General features: G+C 35.4%; 1 protein-coding gene across 1 annotated transcript in view; it reads right to left on the bottom strand.

Annotated features, from left to right (window-relative positions):
- Positions 1 to 22,835, bottom strand: part of LOC139757455 (multiple PDZ domain protein-like) — a 963,136-nt gene that overhangs the window by 20,408 nt on the left and 919,893 nt on the right. The window contains exon 46 of the mRNA XM_071677982.1: positions 18,780 to 18,932. Coding sequence (XP_071534083.1) covers positions 18,780 to 18,932 — 153 coding nt within the window. The remainder of the gene's footprint in view (positions 1 to 18,779; positions 18,933 to 22,835) is intronic.

The raw sequence follows: 22,835 nt of genomic DNA on the forward strand, positions 1-22,835 counted from the left end.
ACCCTTACGTTACTTACTCGATCAAACCACCTCACACCACACATTGTCCTCAAACATCTCATTTCCAGCACATCCACCCTCCTGCACACAACTCTATCCATAGCCCACGCCTCGCAACCATACAACATTGTTGGAACCACTATTCCTTCAAACATACCCATTTTTGCTTTCCGAGATAATGTTCTCGACTTCCACACATTCTTCAAGGCTCCCAGAATTTTTGCCCCCTCCCCCACCCTATGATCCACTTCCGTGTCCATGGTTCCATCCGCTGCCAGATCCACTCCCAGATATCTAAAACACTTTACTTCCTCCAGTTTTTCTCCATTCAAACTTACCTCCCAATTGACTTGACCCTCAACCCTACTGGAAGTCGAGAACATTATCTCGGAAAGCAAAAATGGGTATGTTTGAAGGAATAGTGGTTCCAACAATGTTGTATGGTTGCGAGGCGTGGGCTATGGATAGAGTGGTGCGCAGGAGGATGGATGTGCTGGAAATGAGATGTTTGAGGACAATGTGTGGTGTGAGGTGGTTTGATCGAGTAAGTAACGTAAGGGTAAGAGAGATGTGTGGAAATAAAAAGAGCGTGGTTGAGAGAGCAGAAGAGGGTGTTTTGAAATGGTTTGGTCACATGGAGAGAATGAGTGAGGAAAGATTGACCAAGAGGATATATGTGTCGGAGGTGGAGGGAACGAGGAGAAGAGGGAGACCAAATTGGAGGTGGAAAGATGGAGTGAAAAAGATTTTGTGTGATCGGGGCCTGAACATGCAGGAGGGTGAAAGGAGGGCAAGGAATAGAGTGAATTGGAGCGATGTGGTATACCGGGGTTGACGTGCTGTCAGTGGATTGAATCAGGGCATGTGAAGCGTCTGGGGTAAACCATGGTAAGCTGTGTAGGTATGTATATTTGCGTGTGTGGACGTATGTATATACATGTGTATGAGGGTGGGTTGGGCCATTTCTTTCGTCTGTTTCCTTGCGCTACCTCGCAAACGTGGGAGACAGCGACAAAGCAAAAAAAAAAAAAAAAAAAAAATATATATATATATATATATATATATATATATATATATATATATATATATATATATATATATATATATGGCGGCCAAGTTTCGTCTCTTCGATGTATATCAACTGACGAAGAAACGAAGCTAGGATGCCATTTGGTAAACATATGATTCTCCAAAACATACAACGAGAGTTCATAAACTTATCATTTTACAAATCTTATAAGCAATAAAGATATCTAATTTGTATAGGCCATCACTAATATTAAGATTATAATTCTTTGTGTTACCAAGAGAAATATCATGGAATCTTCTATTATTAAATAATAGAAGATTCCATGATATTTCTCTTGGTAACAGAGTTAGTTAATAACTGAGATGGCATTACTTGTCAATACAATGATCATAGTTTTTAACATGATTAAACAAGGCATTTGATTCTTGTCCCATTCTTATACTATATTTATGTTGCTTAAGTCTAACAGAAAGATCCTTACCAGTCTGACCGACATAAAATTTATCACAATTTCTACAAGGCACTTTATAGATGCATCTAAGAGAATTTTCTGGTGAATTCCTGATTAAGATATTCTTTATAGTATTATTGTTGCTAAAGGCAACATTTACATTAAAGGATTTAAGCAACATGGGAAGTAAAGTGAAGTTATTATTAAAAGGGGAGAACTAAAATGTTCTTGGTGTCAATGGGAGGTTTGGGCTCAACTTTATAAAATGATTTCTTTCCTATCTTAAGGGATTTATCAATGAAAGATCTAGGGTACTTTAACTTAGATCCAATGGAATATATCTTTTCAAACTCATCATCAATAAACTCTGGACTGCAAATATGTAATGCCCTAAGGAACATAGATTGAAATGATGACAATTTAACTCTATCATGTTGAGATGAGTAATAATAGATATATGAGCATACATTGGTGGGTTTTCTGTATATGCTAAACTTAAACTTGTTTCCTTGCCTATGAATCATGCAATCTAAAAATGGTAACATATCAACATTTTCATTTTCAACAGTAAATTTGATAGAAGGTACTAAATTGTTAAATAAGGGGAGAAATATCTGTAAATTTTCATTTGTTGGCCAAACACAAAGAACATCTATATACCTAAACCAAATTGCATTAGAAGGTAAGATATCCTTTAGTAATTTTGTTTCAAAAAATTCCATATAAAGATTACTTCTGCTCTCTGAACCACACTCTTTTTATTACCACACCTCTCTCTTACCCTTTTATGAATTACTCTATCAAAACACCTCACACCACATACTGTCCTCAAACATCTCATTTCCAGCATATCCACCCTCCTCTGCACAACTCTATCTATAGCCCATGCCTCGCAACCATATATCATTGTTGGACCCACTATTCCTTCAAACATACCTATTGTTGTTTTCCAAGATAACGTCCTCGACTTCCACACATTCTTCAATGCTCCCAGAACTATTGCCGTCCGCCCCCACCCTGTGACTCACTTCTGCTTCCATGGTTCCATCCGCTGCCTAATCCACTTCCAGATATCTAAAACAACTCCACTCCCTCCAGGTTTTCTCCATTCAAACTTACCTCCCAATTGACTTGTCCCTCAACCCTACCGTACCTAATAACCTTGCTCTTATTCACATTTACTTTCAGCTTTCTTCTTTCACACACTTTACCAAACTCAGTCACCAGCTTCTGCAGTTTCTCACCCGAATCAGCCACCAGCACTGTATCATCAGCGAACAACAACTGACTCACTTTCCAAGCGCTCTCATCCACAACAGACTCCATACTTGCCCCTCTCTACAAAACTTTTGTATATATTTCCATAACAACCCCATCCATAAACAAATTAAACAACCATGGAGACATTATGCACCCCTGCCGCAAAGCGACATTCACTGAGAACCAATCTTTTTTCTCTCTTCCTACTCGTACACATGCCTTACATCCTCGATCAAAACTTTTCACTACTTGCCTCCCACACCATATATTTTTAATGCCTTCCACAGAGCATTTCTATTACCTCTATCATATGCCTTCTCCAGATCCATAGACGCTACATACAAATCCATTTGCTTCTCTATTTCTCACATACATTCTTCAAACACTTGATCCACACATCTTCTTTCACTTCTGAAACCACACTGCTCTTCCCCAGTCTGAAGCTCTGTACATGCCTTCACCCTCTCAATCAATACCCTCCCATATAATTTCCCAGGAACACACAACAAACTTTTATATATATTTTTTTTTATATTATTATACTTTGTCGCTGTCTCCCGCGTTTGCGAGGTAGCGCAAGGAAACAGACGAAAGAAATGGCCCAACCCCCCCCCATACACATGTATATACATACGTCCACACACGCAAATATACATACCTACACAGCTTTCCATGGTTTACCCCAGACGCTTCACTTGCCCTGCTTCAATCCACTGACAGCACGTCAACCCCGGTATACCACATCGCTCCAATTCACTCTATTCCTTGCCCTCCTTTCACCCTCCTGCATGTTCAGGCCCCGATCACACAAAATCTTTTTCACTCCATCTTTCCACCTCCAATTTGGTCTCCCTCTTCTCCTTGTTCCCTCCACCTCCGACACATATATCCTCTTGGTCAATCTTTCCTCACTCATCCTCTCCATGTGCCCAAACCACTTCAAAACACCCTCTTCTGCTCTCTCAACCACACTCTTTTTATTTCCACACATCTCTCTTACCCTTACGTTACTCACTCGATCAAACCACCTCACACCACACATTGTCCTCAAACATCTCATTTCCAGCACATCCATCCTCCTGCGCACAACTCTATCCATAGCCCACGCCTCGCAACCATACAACATTGTTGGAACCACTATTCCTTCAAACATACCCATTTTTGCTTTCCGAGATAATGTTCTCGACTTCCACACATTCTTCAAGGCCCCCAGGATTTTCGCCCCCTCCCCCACCCTATGATCCACTTCCGCTTCCATGGTTCCATCCGCTGCCAGATCCACTCCCAGATATCTAAAACACTTCACTTCCTCCAGTTTTTCTACATTCAAAACTCACCTCCCAATTGACTTGACCCTCAACCCTACTGTACCTAATAACCTTGCTCTTATTCACATTTACTCTTAACTTTCTTCTTCCACACACTTTTCCAAACTCAGTCACCAGCTTCTGCAGTTTCTCACATGAATCAGCCACCAGCGCTGTATCATCAGCGAACAACAACTGACTCACTTCCCAAGCTCTCTCATCCCCAACAGACTTCATACTTGCCCCTCTTTCCAAAACTCTTACATTTACCTCCCTAACAACCCCATCCATAAACAAATTAAACAACCATGGAGACATCACACACCCCTGCCGCAAACCTACATTCATGTAGGTTTTATATGAAGAATGTATGTGAGAAATACTTAGAAAAGCAAATGGATTTGTATGTAGCATTTATGGATCTGGAGAAGGCATATGGTAAGAGTTGATAGAGATGCTCTGTGGAAGGTATTAAGAATATATGGTGTGGGAGGCAAGTTGTTAGAAGCAGAGAAAAGTTTTTATCAAGGATGTAAGGCATGTGTATGTGTAGGAAGAGAGGAAAGTGATTGGTTCTCAGTGAAAGTAGGTATGCGGCAGGGGCGTGTGATGTCTCCATGGTTGTTTAATTTGTTTATGGATGGGGTTTTAGGAAGGTGAATGCAAGAGTTTTGGAAAGAGGGGTAAGTATGCAGTCTGTTGTGGATGAGAGAGCTTGGGAAGTGAGTCAGTTGTTGTTCGCTGATGATACAGCGCTGGTGGCTGATTCATGTGAGAAACTGCTGACTGAGTTTGGTAAAGTGTGTGAAAGAAGAAAGTTAAGAGTAAATGTGAATAAGAGCAAGGTTATTAGGTACAGTAGGGTTGAGGGTCAAGTCAATTGGGAGGTAAGTTTGAATGGAGAAAAACTGTGGGAAGTAAAGTGTTTTAGATATCTGGGAGTGGATTAGGCAGTGTATGGAACCATAGAAGTGGAAGTGAATCATAGGGTGGGGGAGGGGGCGAAAATTTTGGGAGCCTTGAAGCATTCAAATTTTAATGAAAATCTGGGTATACATGATATTCTGTATGGTGATTAAAAATATTGAGTCAAAAGACTGCATTTCCTAAAATTAAGAGCTCAATTACCTCTTAGATTAATTACAATATTAATATGCTAATTACACGAATTTTTAGGTTTTGACCACAGATTCTTATTCAGCAAACGTAAAAGCATCTATGCTGAATTTTTCAAGAAAATCTATTTTCTCAAAAATATCAAGAAAAATCCAAGGCAAAATATTTAGCTCAGGTTTTCAACTTCTTCAGATTTTAATAAAAATCTGGGTACAAATGGTATTCTATGTGGTGATTAAGGATATCGAGTCAAAAGACTGCATTTCCTAATTAAGTGCTTAATTACCACAGAGATGAATTACAATATGCTAATTACTCGACTAATTACACGAATTTTTAGGTTCTGACCACAGATTCTTATTCAGCAGACGTAAAATCATCTATGCTGAAATTTTCAAGAAAATCTATTTTTCAAAAAATCTAGAAAAATCGAAGGCAAAATATTTGGCTCAGATTTTCAACTTCAGATTTTAATGAAAACCTGGATATAAATGGTATTCTGTATGGTGATTAGGATATCGAGTCAAACGACTGCATTTCCTAAAATTAAACGCTCAATTACCACTTAAATTAATTACAATAATATTGTGCTAATTACTTGACTAATTACACGAATTTTTAGGTTTTGACCACAGATTCTTATTCAGCAAATGTAAAAGCATCTATGCTGAATTTTTCAAGAAAGTCTATTTTTTCAAAAAAATCAAGAAAAATCCAATATTTGGCTCAGATTTTCAACTTCAGATTTTAATAAAAATCTGGGTATAAATGATATTCTGTGTGGTGGTTAAGGATAACGAGTCAAAAGATTGCATTTCCTAAAAGTAAATGCTTAATTACCACTTAGATTAATTACAATAATATTAATATGCTCATTACTCGACTAATTACACGAACTTTTAGGTTCTGACCACAGATTGACCTCAGGTTTTCAACTTCAGGTTTTAATGAAAATCTGGGTGTAAATGATATTCTGTATGGTGATTAAGGATATCGAGTCAAAAGATTGCATTTCCTAAAATTAAGCGCTTAATTACCACTTAGATTAATGACAATATTAATATACTAATTACTGAACAAATTACATGAATTTTTAGGTTTTGACCACAGATTCTTATTCAGCAGACGTAAAAGCATCTATGCTGAAATTTTCAAGAAAATCTATTTTTTCAAAAAAATCTAGAAAAATCGAAGTCAAAATATTTGGGTCAGATTTTCAACTTCTTCAGATTTTAATGAAAATCTGGGTATAAATGGTATTCTGTACGGTGATTAGGATATCGAGTCAAACGACTGCATTTCCTAAAATTAAACGCTCAATTACCACTTAAATTAATTACAATAATATTAATGTACTAATTACACGAATTTTTAGGTTTTGACCACAGATTCTTATTAAGCAGACGTGAAAGCATCTATGCTGAAATTTTCAAGAAAATCTATTTTTTCAAAAAAATCAAGAAAAATCCAAGGCAAAATATTTGACTCAGATTTTCACTTCAGATTTTAATGAAAATCTGGGTATAAATGATATGCTGTATGGTGATTAAGGATATCGAGTCAAGGGACTGCATTTCCTAAAATTCAGCAGTTAATTACCTCTTAAATTAATTACAATATTAATGTGCTAATTACTCGACTAATTACACGAATTTTTAGGTTTTGCTCACAGATTCTTATTCAGCAAACATAAAGCATCTATGCTGAATTTTTCAAGAAAATCTATTTTTTCAAAAAATCAAGAAAAATCCAATATTTGGCTGAAATTTTCAACTTCAGATTTTAATGAAAATCTGGTTATAAATGATATTCTGTATGGTGGTTAAGGATAACGAGTCAAAAGATTGCATTTCCTAAATTTAGACACTTAATTACCACTAAGATTAATCATAATATTAATATGCTAATTACTCGACTAATTACACGAATTTTTAGGTTTTGACCACAGATTGACCTCAGATTTTCAACTTCAGATTTTAATGAAAATCTGGGTATAAATGATATTCTGTATGGTGATTAGGGATATCGAGCCAAAAGATTGCATTTCCTAAAATTAAGCGCTTAATTACTACTTAGATTAATTACAATAATATTAATATGCTAATTACTTAACTAAATACACGAATTTTTAGGTTTAGACCACAGATTCTTATTCAGCAGATGTAAAAGCATCTATGCTGAAATTTTGAAGAAAATCTATTTTTTCAAAAAAATCAAGAAAAATCCAAGGACTTGCAAAATATTTGGCTTAGATTTTCTACTTCTTCAGATTTTAATGAAAATCTGGGTACAAATGCTATTCTATACCATTTGGCTCAGATTTTCAACTTCAGATTTTAATGAAAATCTGAGTATAAACGGTATTCTATATGGTGATTAAGGATATTGAGTCAAAAGACAGCATTTCCTAAAATCATGCGCTTAATTACCACTTAGATTAATTACATTATTAATATGCTAAATACTCGACTAATTACATGAATTTTTAGGTTTTGACCACAGATTCTTATTCAGCAGATGTAAAATCATCTATGCTGAAATTTTCAAGAAAATCTATTTTTTCAAAAAAATCTAGAAAAATCGAAGGCAAAATATTTGGCTCTGATTTTTAACTTCTTCAGATTTTAATGAAAATCTGGGTATAAATGATATTCTGTATGCTGATTAAGGATATCGAGTCAAAAGACTGCATTTCCTAAAATTAAGTGCTTAACTACCACTTAAATTACAATAATATTAATATGCTAATTACTCGACTAATTACACGAATTTTAAGGTTTTGACCATAGATTCTTATTCAGCAGACGTAAAATCATCTATGCTGAAATTTTCAAGAAAATCTATTTTTCAAAAAATCTAGAAAAATCGAGGGCAAAATATTTGGCTCAGATTTTCAACTTCTTCAGATTTTAATGAAAATCTGGATATAAATGGTATTCTGTATGGTGATTAGGATATCGAGTCAAACGACTGCATTTCCTAAAATTAAACGCTCAATTACCACTTAAATTAATTACAATAATATTAATGTGCTAATTACTCGACTAATTACACGAATTTTTAGGTTTTGACCACAGATTCTTATTCAGCAAACGTAAAAGCATCTATGCTGAATTTTTCAAGAAAGTCTATTTTTTCAAAAAAATCAAGAAAAATCCAATATTTGGCTCAGATTTTCAACTTCAGATTTTAATAAAAATCTGGCTATAAATGATATTCTGTATGGTGGTTAAGGATAACGAGTCAAAAGATTGCATTTCCTAAAAGTAAACGCTTAATTACCACTTAGATTAATTACAATAATATAAATATGCTCATTACTCGACTAATTACACGAATTTTTAGGTTCTGACCACAGATTGACCTCAGGTTTTCAACTTCAGATTTTAATGAAAATCTGGGTGTAAATGATATTCTGTATGGTGATTAAGGATATCGAGTCAAAAGATTGCATTTCCTAAAATTAAGCGCTTAATTACCACTTAGATTAATGACAATATTAATATACTAATTACCGAACAAACTACATGAATTTTTAGGTTTTGACCACAGATTCTTATTCAGCAGACGTAAAAGCATCTATGCTGAAATTTTCAAGAAAATCTATTTTTTCAAAAAAATCTAGAAAAATCGAAGTCAAAATATTTGGGTCAGATTTTCAACTTCTTCAGATTTTAATGAAAATCTGGGTATAAATGGTATTCTGTACGGTGATTAGGATATCGAGTCAAACGACTGCATTTCCTAAAATTAAATGCTCAATTACCACTTAAATTAATTACAATAATATTAATGTACTAATTACAGGAATTTTTAGGTTTTGACCACAGATTCTTATTAAGCAGACGTGAAAGCATCTATGCTGAAATTTTCAAGAAAATCTATTTTTTCAAAAAAATCAAGAAAAATCCAAGGCAAAATATTTGACTCAGATTTTCACTTCTTCAGATTTTAATGAAAATCTGGGTATAAATGATATTCTGTATGGTGATTAAGGATATCGAGTCAAAGGACTGCATTTCCTAAAATTTAGCGGTTAATTACCACTTAAATTAATTACAATATTAATGTGCTAATTACTCGACTAATTACACGAATTTTTAGGTTTTGCTCACAGATTCTTATTCAGCAAACATAAAGCATCTATGCTGAATTTTTCAAGAAAATCTATTTTTTCAAAAAATCAAGAAAAATCCAATATTTGGCTGAAATTTTCAACTTCAGATTTTAATGAAAATCTGGGTATAAATGATATTCTGTATGGTGGTTACGGATAACGAGTCAAAAGATTGCATTTCCTAAATTTAGACACTTAATTACCACTAAGATTAATTATATTAATATGCTAATTACTCGACTAATTACACGAATTTTTAGGTTTTGACCACAGATTGACCTCAGATTTTCAACTTCAGATTTTAATGAAAATCTGGGTATAAATGATATTCTGTATGGTGATTAAGGATATCGAGTCAAAAGATTGCATTTCCTAAAATTAAGCGCTTAATTAGTACTTAGATTAATTACAATATTAATATGCTAATTACTTAACTAATTACACGAATTTTTAGGTTTTGACCACAGATTCTTATTCAGCAGATGTAAAAGCATCTATGCTGAAATTTTGAAGAAAATCTATTTTTTCAAAAAAATCAAGAAAAATCCAAGGACTTGCAAAATATTTGGCTCAGATTTTCTACTTCTTCAGATTTTAATGAAAATCTGGGTACAAATGCTATTCTATACCATTTGGCTCAGATTTTCAACTTTCAGATTTTAATGAAAATCTGAGTATAAACGGTATTCTATATGGTGATTAAGGATATTGAGTCAAAAGACTGCATTTCCTAAAATCATGCGCTTAATTACCATTTAGATTAATTACATTATTAATATGCTAATTACTCGACTAATTACATGAATTTTTAGGTTTTGACCACAGACTCTTATTCAGATGTAAAATGATCTATGCTGAAATTTTCAAGAAAATCTATTTTTTCAAAAAAAATCTAGAAAAATCGAAGGCAAAATATTTGGCTCTCATTTTTAACTTCTTCAGATTTTAATGAAAATCTGGGTATAAATGGTATTCTGTATGCTGATTAAGGATATCGAGTCAAAAGACTGCATTTCCTAAAATTAAGTACTTAACTACCACTTAAATTACAATAATATTAATATGCTAATTACTCGACTAATTACATGAATTTTTAGGTTTTGACCACAGATTCTTATTCAGCAGATGTAAAAATCATCTATGCTGAAATTTTCAAGAAAATCTATTTTTCAAAAAATCTAGAAAAATCGAAGGCAAAATATTTGGCTCAGATTTTCAACTTCAGATTTTAATGAAAATCTGGGTACAAATGGTATTCTATACCATTTGGCTCAGATTTTCAACTTCTTCAGATTTTAATGAAAATCTGAGTATAAACGGTATTTTATATGGTGATTAAGGATATTGAGTCAAAAGACTGCATTTCCTAAAATCATGCGCTTAATTACCACTTAGATTAATTACATTAATATGCTAATTACTCGACTAATTACATGAATTTTTAGGTTTTGACCACAGATTCTTATTCAGCAGATGTAAAAATCATCTATGCTGAAATTTTCAAGAAAATCTATTTTTTCAAAATAATCTAGAAAAATCGAAGGCAAAATATTTGGCTCAGATTTTCAACTTCTTCAGATTTTAATGAAAATCTGGATATAAATGGTATTCTGTATGGTGATTAGGATATCGAGTCAAACGACTGCATTTCCTAAAATTAAACGCTCAATTACCACTTAAATTAATTACAATAATATTAATGTGCTAATTACTCGACTAATTACACGAATTTTTAGGTTTTGACCACAGATTCTTATTCAGCAAACGTAAAAGCATCTATGCTGAATTTTTCAAGAAAGTCTATTTTTTCAAAAAAATCAAGAAAAATCCAATATTTGGCTCAGATTTTGAACTTCGGATTTTAATAAAAATCTGGCTATAAATGATATTCTGTATGGTGGATAAGGATAACGAGTCAAAAGATTGCATTTCCTAAAAGTAAATGCTTAGTCACCACTTAGATTAATTACAATAATATTAATATTACTCGACTAATTACACGAATTTTTAGGTTCTGACCACAGATTGACCTCAGGTTTTCAACTTCAGATTTAATGAAAATCTGGGTGTAAATGATATTCTGTATGGTGATTAAGGATATCAAGTCAAAAGGTTGCATTTTCTAAAATTAAGTGCTTAATTACCACTTAGATTAATGACAATATTAATATACTAATTACTGAACAAATTACATGAATTTTTAGGTTTTGACCACAGATTCTTATTCAGCAGACGTAAAAGCATCTATGCTGAAATTTTCAAGAAAATCTATTTTTTCAAAAAATCTAGAAAAATCGAAGGCAAAATATTTGGGTCAGATTTTCAACTTCTTCAGATTTTAATGAAAATCTGGGTATAAATGGTATTCTGTACGGTGATTAGGATATCAAGTCAAACGAATGCATTTCCTAAAATTAAACGCTCAATTACCACTTAAATTAATGTACTAATTACAGGAATTTTTAGGTTTTGACCACAGATTCTTGTTAAGGAGATGTGAAAGCATCTATGCTGAAAGTTTCAAGAAAATCTGTTTTTTAAAAAAAATGAAGAAAAATCCAAGGCAAAATATTTGACTCAGATTTTCACTTCTTCAGATTTTAATGAAAATCTGGGTATAAATGATATTCTGTATGGTGATTAAGGATATTGAGTCACAGGACTGCATTTCCTAAAATTTAGTGGTTAATTACCACTTAAATTAATTACAATATTAATGTGCTAATTACTCGACTAATTACACGAATTTTTAGGTTTTGCTCACAGATTCTTATTCAGCAAACATAAAGCATCTATGCTGAATTTTTCAAGAAAATATATTTTTCAAAAAATCAAGAAAAATCCAATATTTGGCTGAAATTTTCAACTTCAGATTTTACTAAAAAATCTGGGCATAAATGATATTCTGTATGGTGGTTAAGGATAACGAGTCAAAAGATTGCATTTCCTAAATTTAAACTCTTAATTACCACTAAGATTAATTATATTAATATGCTAATTACTCGACTAATTACACGAATTTTTAGGTTTTGACCACAGATTTGCCTCAGATTTTCAACTTCAGATTTTAATGAAAATCTGGGTATAAATAATATTCTGTATGGTGATTAGGGATATCGAGTCAAAAGATTGCATTTCCTAAAATTAAGCTCTTAATTACTACTTAGATTAATTACAATATTAATATGCTAATTACTTAACTAATTACAGAAATTTTTAGGTTTTGACCACAGATTCTTATTCACGAGACGTAAAAGCATCTATGCTGAAATTTTGAGGATAATCTATTTTTTCAAAAAAATCAAGAAAAATCCAAGGACTTGCAAAATATTTGGCTTAGATTTTCTACTTCTTCAGATTTTAATGAAAATCTGAGAACAAATGGTATTCTATACCATTTGGCTCAGATTTTCAACTTTTTCAGATTTTAATGAAAATCTGAGTATAAACGGTACTCTATATGGTGATTAAGGATATTGAGTCAAAAGACTGTACTTCCTAAAATCATGCGCTTAATTACCACTTAGATTAATTACATTATTAATATGCTAATTACTCGGGTAATTACATGAATTTTTAGGTTTTGACCACAGATTCTTATTCAGCAGATGTAAAATCATCTATGCTGAAATTTTCAAGAAAATCTATTTTTTCAAAAAAATCTAGAAAAATCGAAGGCAAAATATTTGGCTCTGATTTTTAACTTCTTCAGATTTTAATGAAAATCTGGGTATAAATAGTATTCTGTATGCTGATTAAGGATATAGAGTCAAAAGACTGCATTTCCTAAAATTAAGTGCTTAACTACCACTTAAATTACAATAATATTAATATGCTAATTACTCGACTAATTACATGAATTTTAACGTTTTGACCATAGATTCTTATTCAGCAGACGTAAAAGCATCTATGCTGAAATTTTCAAGAAAATCCATTTTTTCAAAAATCTATAAAAATCGAAGGCAAAATATTTGGCTCAGATTTTCAACTTCAGGTTTTAATGAAAATCTGGGTATAAATGGTATCCTGTATGGTGATTAAGGATATCGAGTCAAAAGACTACATTTCCTAAAATTAAGTGCTTAATTACCACTTAAATCAAGTACAATAATATCAATGAGCTAATTACTCGACTAATTACACGAATTTTTAGGTTTTGACCACAGATTCTTATTCAGCAGACGTGAAAGCATCTATTCTGAAATTTTCAAAAAAATCAAGAAAAATCCAAAAATATTTGGCTGAGATTTTCAACTACTTAAGATTTTAATGAAGATCTGGGTATAAATGGTATTCCATATGGTGATTAGAGATTCTTATTTAGAAAACATGAAAGCATTTATGCTGAAATTTTTCAAGAAAATCTAATTTTTCAAAATAATCAAGAAAAATCCAACAATGTTGTATGGTTGTGAGGCGTGGGCTATGGATAGAGTTGTGCGCAGGAGGATGGATGTGCTGGAAATGAGATGTTTGAGGACAATGTGTGGTGTGAGGTGGTTTGATCGAGTGAGTAACGTAAGGGTAAGAGAGATGTGTGGAAATAAAAAGAGCGTGGTTGAGAGAGCAGAAGAGGGTGTTTTGAAATGGTTTGGGCACATGGAGAGAATGAGTGAGGAAAGATTGACCAAGAGGATATATGTGTCGGAGGTGGAGGGAACGAGGAGAAGAGGGAGACCAAATTGGAGGTGGAAAGATGGAGTGAAAAAGATTTTGTGTGATCGGGGCCTGAACATGCAGGAGGGTGAAAGGAGGGCAAGGAATAGAGTGAGTTGGAGCGATGTGGTATACCGGGGTTGACGTGCTGTCAGTGGATTGAATCAAGGCATGTGAAGCGTCTGGGGTGAACCATGGAAAGCTGTGTAGGTATGTATATTTGCGTGTGTGGACGTATGTATATACATGTGTATGGGGGGGGGGGGCCATTTCTTTCGTCTGTTTCCTTGCGCTACCTCGCAAACGCGGGAGACAGCGACAAAGTATAATAAAAAAAAATATATAATTTTGCTCAGATTTTAAGCTTCTTCAGATTTCAATGACAATCTGGGTATAGATATTATTCTATATGATGATTAAGTATTTCGAGTCAAAAGACTGCATTTTGTATTATTAAGCCTTTAATTACCATTTGGATTATATTAATATGCAAATTACTTAACTAATTACACAAGTTTTTAGGTTTTGACAACAGATTCTTATTGAGCATACTTAAAAACATCTATGCTGAAATTTTTAAGAAAATCCATGTTAAAAAAAAAAAAAAAAAAAAAAAATCCAAGCAACTTCTTCAGATGTTAATGAAAATCTGGGTATAGATGTTATTCTATATGGTGATTAAGTATTTCGAGTCAAGGGGCTGCATTTCGTATTATTAAGCCTTTAACTATCACTTGGATTAATCATAACATTCATATGCTAATGTCTCGACTAATTACACGAATATTTACGTTTTGACCACAGATTCTTATTCAGCATACTTAATAGCATCTATGATGCAATTTTCAAATAAATCCATATTTTCAACAAAATCAAGAAAAAACCAAGCCTTGCATTTTGCCCAGATTTTCAACTTCAGATTTTAATGTAAATCTGGGTATAGATGTCATTCTATATGCTGATTACATATTATTAAGCCTTTAATTACCACTTGGATTAATTATAATAATAATCACTCGACTAATTACACAAAGTTTTAGGGTTTGACCAAAGTTTCTTATTCAGCATACGTAAGAGTATCTATGCTGAAATTTTGACCAGTTTCAACTTCTTCAGATTTTAATGAAAATCGCGTATAGATGTTACTCTATATGCTGATTAAGTATTTTGAATCAAAAGACTGCATTTCCTATTATTAAGCTTTTAATTACCACTTGGATTACTTATATTAATATGCTAATTACTTGATTAAATACATGAAATTTTATGTTTTGACCACAGATTCTTATTCAGCATACTTAAAAGCATCAATGCTGAAATTTTCAAGAAAATCCATATTTTTTACGTTTTGGTTTTGTGAGATAAAAAAAACTCGTCTACTTTTCAAGTATAACTGCTACTAGCAGTTACAATAACGATTCTACGGTACAATTTTGATCACGTATGTCTTTAACTTTAATTCTTTGAGAGCTTATATAAATTCAAGTTTGGCCTAACTCTTCAATAGTCTATAATTACAATGTATATATTTTTATATACATCCACTGTATGTACATTTCTAATCAAGCCAGGGGCACCTACTACAGCAATATTTTGCTAATATCAGTTGTATTACCACTTCTACGTTACAATTTTGATCAAATAAGTCTTTAACTTTAAGTCTATTTATAAATCTAAGTTTGACCTAACTCTTCAACAGTTTATAATTACACTGCATATACTTTTATATACATCCACTGGATGTACATTTTTAGTTAAGCCAGGGGCGCAATATCAGTGCTTTCCATAGGCGCTATTTCCCCTAGATATGCCCCTGCATACTTGATTGCTGTTTCCCACATTAGTGAGGTGGCTCTACGAAACAGATGAAGAAAGGCACATCCACTCACATACACACATAATATATACATATATGGACACACCTATACATATATATGATTCGGGTGAGAAGCTGCAGAAGTTGGTGACCGAGTTTGGCAAAGTGTGTGAAATAAGAAAGCTGAGAGTAAATTGAATAAGAGCAAGGTAGGGTTGAGTAGGGTTGAGGGACAAGTTATTGGGAGGTAAATTTGAATGGAGAAAAACTGGAGGAAGGGAATTGTTTTAGATATCTGGGAGTGGATTTAGCTGCAGATGGAACCATGGAAGTGGAAGAGCCACACGGTGGGGGAGGGGGCGAAGGTTCTGGGAGTGTTGAAGAATGTGTGGAAGGCAAGAACATTATCTTAAGAGAGCAAAAACGGGTATGTTTGAAGGAATAGTGGTTCCAACAATGTTATATGGTTGCGAGGCATGGGGTATAGATAGGGGTTGTGCGGAGGGTGGATGTGTTGGAAATGAGATGTTTGAGGACAATATAAGGTGTGAAGTGGATTCATCGAGTAAGTAATGAAAGGGTATGAGAGAAGTGTGAAAATAAAGAGTGTGGTTGAGAAAGCAGAAGAGGGCATATTGAAATGGTTTGATCCCATGGAGAGAATGAGTGAGGAAAGATTGACAAAGAAGATATATGTGTCAGAGGTGGAGGGAATGAGGAGAAGTGGGAGACCAAATTGGAGGTGGAAGGATGAAGTGAAAAAGATTTATGCAATCGGGGCCTGAACATGCAGGAGGGTGAAAGGCGTGCAAGGAATAGAGTGAATTAGAATGATGAGGTATACCGGGGTAGACGCGCTGTTAATGGATTGAACCAGGGAATGTGAAGCGTCTGGGGTAAACCATGGAAAGTTTTGTAGGGCCTGGATGTGGCCTTTTTTTGTGTATATATACATATGTATATGTATATATAATCCCTGGGGATGGGGAAGAAAGAATACTTCCCACGTATTCCCTGCGTGTCGTAGAAGGCGACTAAAAGGGAAGGGAGCGGGGGGCTGGAAATCCTCCCCTCGTTTTTTTTGTTTTTTTTCCCCAGGGGAAGGAACAGAGAAGGGGGTCAGGTGAGGATATTCCCTGGGAGGCCCAGTCCTCTGTTCTTAACGCTACCTCGCTATTGTGGGATATGGCGAATAGTATGAAAAAAAACAAAAAGTATATGTATATGTGTGTATACGGGTGTTTATGCATAAATATGTATGTATGAGTGGATGGGCCATTCTTCGTCTGTTTCCTGGTGCTACCTTGCTGATGCAGGAAACAGCAGCAATTAAGTATAATAAAATAATGAATAACATGTATACATTCAAACTTGGTCACTGTCATCCATTCCCGATGTCATCCCGCCCCATAAGAGATAGAATAAAATGCATGAAATATAAAAAAAACATATGTATACAACTGAAATACCATCCACCATGTCAAATTTCATCTTTCAACACCTCTTCATCACACCACTTGCCATGACTCTCACACTTTGCACATATCCCCATCCATCACAAACACACTATCATCTAACACGTTCAAAAGTCCTTCAAATTACTTGGTCCATCTTCTCACTTCATCAATACCTGTTTGCCCCCTTCATTTATGTTCCCATTTGTTCTGTTTTTTGCATACCATCTATCTCCTTGCAAAATATCTTTCTTGAGAAATTCAACAGCAATACTATCCGATCTAGCCACCAAGTTCATTTCATCTTCCATTACCTCTTCTCTTCACCACAACACTTGTCATGACTCTCTCACTTTACACACCTCCCCTTCCCAAACACCCAACATGTACCATCCTATCATCAAGCACATTCAACAGCTCTTCAAAATACTCACATCATCACTACCTGTTACCACACCATTTGTCCCCTTCACTGGTGTTCCACTTTGTTCTCTTGTTTTCACACACTATCTTATCGGTGTAAACCCTACTTTGCCAGTGTTTAAAGACCCTACTTGCTTGAGAATACACCATGAGTGGAAATTCACCTTTAGTAAGGTTGTATCACTGGAGTAAAGTCTCATCAAAGAACTTCTCACTCCAGAGGAATATAAGTTTCCCTCCTACCAGAAACAGCTCAATCTAAGGCTGCAAGAACCTTTAGAAAAGTCCTGATAAAACCAAAACTGTTTCATGGACACTGTTTCTTAAGTAACTATAAATAAATAAATAAAAAAAAGTAAACCCAGCATCAAATTTATTGACCAGCCCTAAAGGTGATAACAAACAGCTGGATTGACTGTGGGCCAGCTGCCGCTACCAAGATTCAAACCTAAACTGGCTCAACACTAAGTAGCCTATGAACGAGTTACAGGCAGCAATACTAACCGCTGCAACAAAGATGTCAATTAGCGTAGTTTCAGGTTTGTCAACACAATTCTGGCAGTATTCTTTTTCATGGATGGAAGCATTCATATTGTTTAAAACAAGATGGATGGTACTTTTGTCTGGCTGAATGAGTACTTCACTAATGTGATTTCTTGACATTTAAATGCAGATGTGTTAGTATGTTATTCAGTACAAGTGAGTTAATGTGCAAAATCTTTCTTGTGAAAGTAAAGACATTAATTTCTCAGAATGAACCAAGGTACAATCTAGATTTTGCATTCATGTCTGAATTTGCTGAAACATACCTGCATGCAATTATTTCATTGCCCAAGTGTCCTGACCATGGGACAAGAGCATCATTCTATATGGCTAAATTTGAAATATTACAAATTGAAATTGAAGTAATAGGACTGAAAAAGCACCACATATCACAAATGTCAATGTGCTGCAATGTCATCCAAACTATCTGTATTTATCTTCAGTCTATTAATATATCACATTATAGTAACTTAAACTTTGTGCAAATTTTGACTTTTATCTGCAATGTGCATACATCTATTCAAAAAAGGGTTATACACTGCATTGTAAAGGTTGGCATCTCTAAATAATTGCCATTTGGATGAAACTGAAAAAGAAAATTCTTACCACATCAGATATGAAAACTCCTGGTCCATTTTTGCGGCCCACTATTGAAAGACCAAGACCTTTACCCGATTTCTTTGTGAGCTGGACGGTGATGGTGTCATAGAGGTCTTCTTCCTTCTGGGTTCCTTCTTCACGGTAAACCACCATTTTAACCTATGGTAAATACAGTAAATATGACATCAGCGAAGGAAAGGATTGCACTTCTGTCAAAGGAGGAGTTGTGGGAATGTGTAAAGAAGGTAAAGAAGTTGGCTCCAGACTGATGTGGGCAAAAATGAAAGTGGATTATGAAAAGTAGGTGATTACTACAGCTTGTACACCCAGACATGTGAAGGATGACAATGAGAGACAAATGTTTTGGGGGCACATGATTGTGTCTGTAGTTCTGATTCAAGAGCGTGGTATTAGTGATGAGGGATTTCATTAAGAAAGTGAGTAAAGTGTGTGTGTGTGTGTGTGTGTGTGTGAAAGCCTTACGAAAGATGAAATGCAGCAAGGTGAAGAAAGTCAATGGTGTTACAGTTGAATTTATGTATGTATGTATGGAACGGTGAAGTGCCTGAGAATTGGCAGAATGCATGTATAGTACCATTGTAAAGGGGATAAAGATGAGTGTTCAAACTAAAGAGGCATAAGTTTGTTGAGCATACCTGGTAAGTTGTATGGGAGGAGCATTGTGGCTACAGAAGTGGTAGAGGATGTGTGGATCAGGTGTTTGCTTTGAAGAATGTGTGTGAGAAATACTTATGAAAACATGGATTAGCATGTGGCATTTATGGATCAGGAAATGGCATATAATAGGGTTGACAAAGATGCTTTGTGGAAGGGCTTAAGAGCATATGGTATGGGAGGTAAGCAGCAAGAAGCAGCAAAAGCTTTTTATCAAGGGTGCAAGGTGTGTGTACAAGCAGGAAGAGAAGAGAATGAATGGTTCCCAGTGAAAGTAGGTGTGGGGCAAGGGTGTGTGATTTCACCATGGTTGTTTGTTTATAGATGAAGTACTGTGGGAGGTAAGTGCAAGTCTTGGAAAGAGGTGCAAGTATGCAGTCTGCTGGGGATGAATGGGTCTAGGAAGTGACTCAGTTATTGTTCACCTTTGATACAGCACAGCACTGATAGCTGATTTGAGTAAAAAACTGCATATGCTGGTGACTGAGTTTGGAGGAATGTGTAAAAGGAGAAAGTTGAGAGGTTATTAGGTTTAGCAGGGTTAAGGGACAAGTTAGTTGGGATGAAAGTCTGAATAGGGAAAAATTGGAGGAAGTGAAAAATTGGGTGGGGGAGGAGGGCGAAGGTTCTGGAAGCGATGAAGAATGTGTGGAAGAGAGAATGTTATCTCAAGAGGGCAAAAATGGGTATGTTTGAAGGAATAGTAGTTTCAACAATACTATATGGCTGCGAAGCATGGGCTATACACAGGCTTTGGGAGAGGAGGGTGGATGTGTTGGAAATGAAATATATGAGGACAATATGTGGTGTGAGGTGGTACGGTTGAGTAAATAATAAAAGGGTAAGAGTAATGTGTGGTAATAAAAGAGTGTGGATGAGATAGCAGAAAAGGGTGTGCTGAAATGGTCTGGACAAATGGAGAGGATGAGTGAGGAAAGGTGGACAAAGAGGATGTATGTGTCAGAAGTGGAGGGAACAAGAACTGGTAGACCAAATTGGAGATGGAAGAATGGAGTGAAAAAGATTTTGAGTGATCGGGGCTTAAACATGCAGAGAGGTGAAAGGCATGCATGGAACAGAGTGAACTGGAATGATGTGGTATATTAGGGTCAACATGCTGTCTATAGAATGAACCAGGGCATGTAAAACATCTTGGGTAAATCATAGAAAGGACTAGGGGGCCTGCAAGTGGATAGGAAGCTGTGGTTTTGGTGCATTACATGTGATAGCTAGATAATGAGTGTGAGCTGATGTGGCCTTTCTTTGTCTGTTTCCAAGTGCTACCTTGCTGATGAAGGGGATGGCAATTGGGTGTGAAGAAGAGAATGTGTATGTTGTCTTTTTTCCTATCCTTCGTGCATCTGTGCTGTTTCCTATGGGTGAAGGTGAGCAAGTATGAATATGTACATGTCTATATATATGTATATGTAACCAAGTCACTGTTTATGCAAGATGCACACCTTGGGGAATATACTGCCTGCCCAATGCATACCTCTGCCATATTCCTCTATATGTGCTACTTAGCACTTCTGCTACTAACTTGAATTTTTCCGTGTCTCAAAAAATATTGTATTTGAGTTATGAGAGAATCTGCATAGAGTCAGATTTCCATATGTAAAGTCTTCCATAAATAAGGGATCATCTGTATATGAACACAAATTAATCTCACTAGTGCATTTCACCAAAGGTAAAGAATCAAGTCAATACAAATAAAGCTCCATTTATAAAAGTTTATGAATTATCATGAAGAGCACACACTTTTACAGAACAGTCAACACTTATGAAACTAAATACTGTAGTTACTATATTTCATATATTAATTTTGCTTTGTCGCTCTCTCCCGTGTTAGTGAGATAGCACAAGGAAACAGATGAAAGAATGGCCCAACCCTACCACATACACATGTATATACATACACGTCCACACATGCAAATATACATACCTATACATCTCAACTTATACATATATATACACACACAAACATATAAATATATACACATGTACATTATTCATACTGTCTGCCTTTATTCATTCCCATCGCCACCCCGCCACACATGAAATAACAACCCCCTCCCCCCTCATGTGTGCGAGGTAGCACTAGGAAAAGACAACAAAGGCCACATTCGTTCACACTCAGTCTCTAGCTGTCATGTAATAATGCATTGAAACCACAGCTCCCTTTCCACATCCAGGCCCCACAGAACTTCACATGCCCTGGTTCAATCCATTGACAGCACATCGACCCCAGTGTACCATATCGTTCCAATTCACTCTACTTCTTGCACGCCTTTCACCCTCCTGCATGTTCAGGCCCCAATCACTCAAAATCTTTTTCACTCCATCTTTCCACCTCCAATTTGGTCTCCCACTTCTCCTCGTTCCCTCCACCTCTGACACATATATCCTCTTGGTCAATCTTTCCTCACTCATTCTCTCCATGTGACCACACCCTCTTCTACCCTCTCAACCACACTCTTTTTATTACCACACATCTCTCTTACCTTATCATTACTTACTCGATCAAACCACCTCACACCACAAATTGTCCTCAAACATCTCATTTCCAGCACATCCACCCTCCTGCGCAAAACTCCATCTATAGCCCACGCCTCGCAACCATGTAACATTGTTGGAACCACTATTCCTTCAAACATACCCATTTTTGCTTTCCCAGATAATGTTCTCGACTTCCACACATTCTTCAATGCTACCAGAATTTTTGCCCCCTCCCCCACACTATGATTCACTTCAGCTTCCATGGTTCCATCCGCTGCCAAATCCACTCCCAGATATCTAAAACACTTTACTTCCTCCAGTTTTTCTCCATTCAAACTTACCTCCCAATTGACTTGACCCTCAACCCTACTGTACCTAATAACCTTGCTCTTATTCACATTTACTCTCAGCTTTCTTCTTTCACACACTTTACCAAACTCAGTCACCAGCTTCTGCAGTTTCTCACACGAATCAGCCACCAGCGCTGTATCATCAGCGAACAACAACTAACTCACTTCCCAAGCTCTCTCATCCACAACAGACTGCATACTTGCCCCCCTTTCCAAAACTCTTACATTCACCTCCCTAACAACCCCATCCATAAACAAATTAAACAACTATGGAGACATCACACACCTCTGCCGCAAACCTACATTCACTGAGAACCAATCAATTTCCTCTCTTCCTACACGTACACATGCCTTACATCCTCGATAAAAACTTTTCACTGCTTCTAACAACTTGCCTCCCACACCATATATTCTTAATACCTTCCACAGAGCATCTCTATCAACTCTATCATATGCCTTCTCCAGATCCATAAATGCTACATACAAATCCATTTGCTTTTCTAAGTATTTCTCACATACATTCTTCAAAGCAAACACCTGA

This window comes from Panulirus ornatus, chromosome 26, assembly GCF_036320965.1.
Source record: "Panulirus ornatus isolate Po-2019 chromosome 26, ASM3632096v1, whole genome shotgun sequence".
Taxonomy (NCBI): Eukaryota; Metazoa; Arthropoda; class Malacostraca; order Decapoda; family Palinuridae; genus Panulirus; species Panulirus ornatus.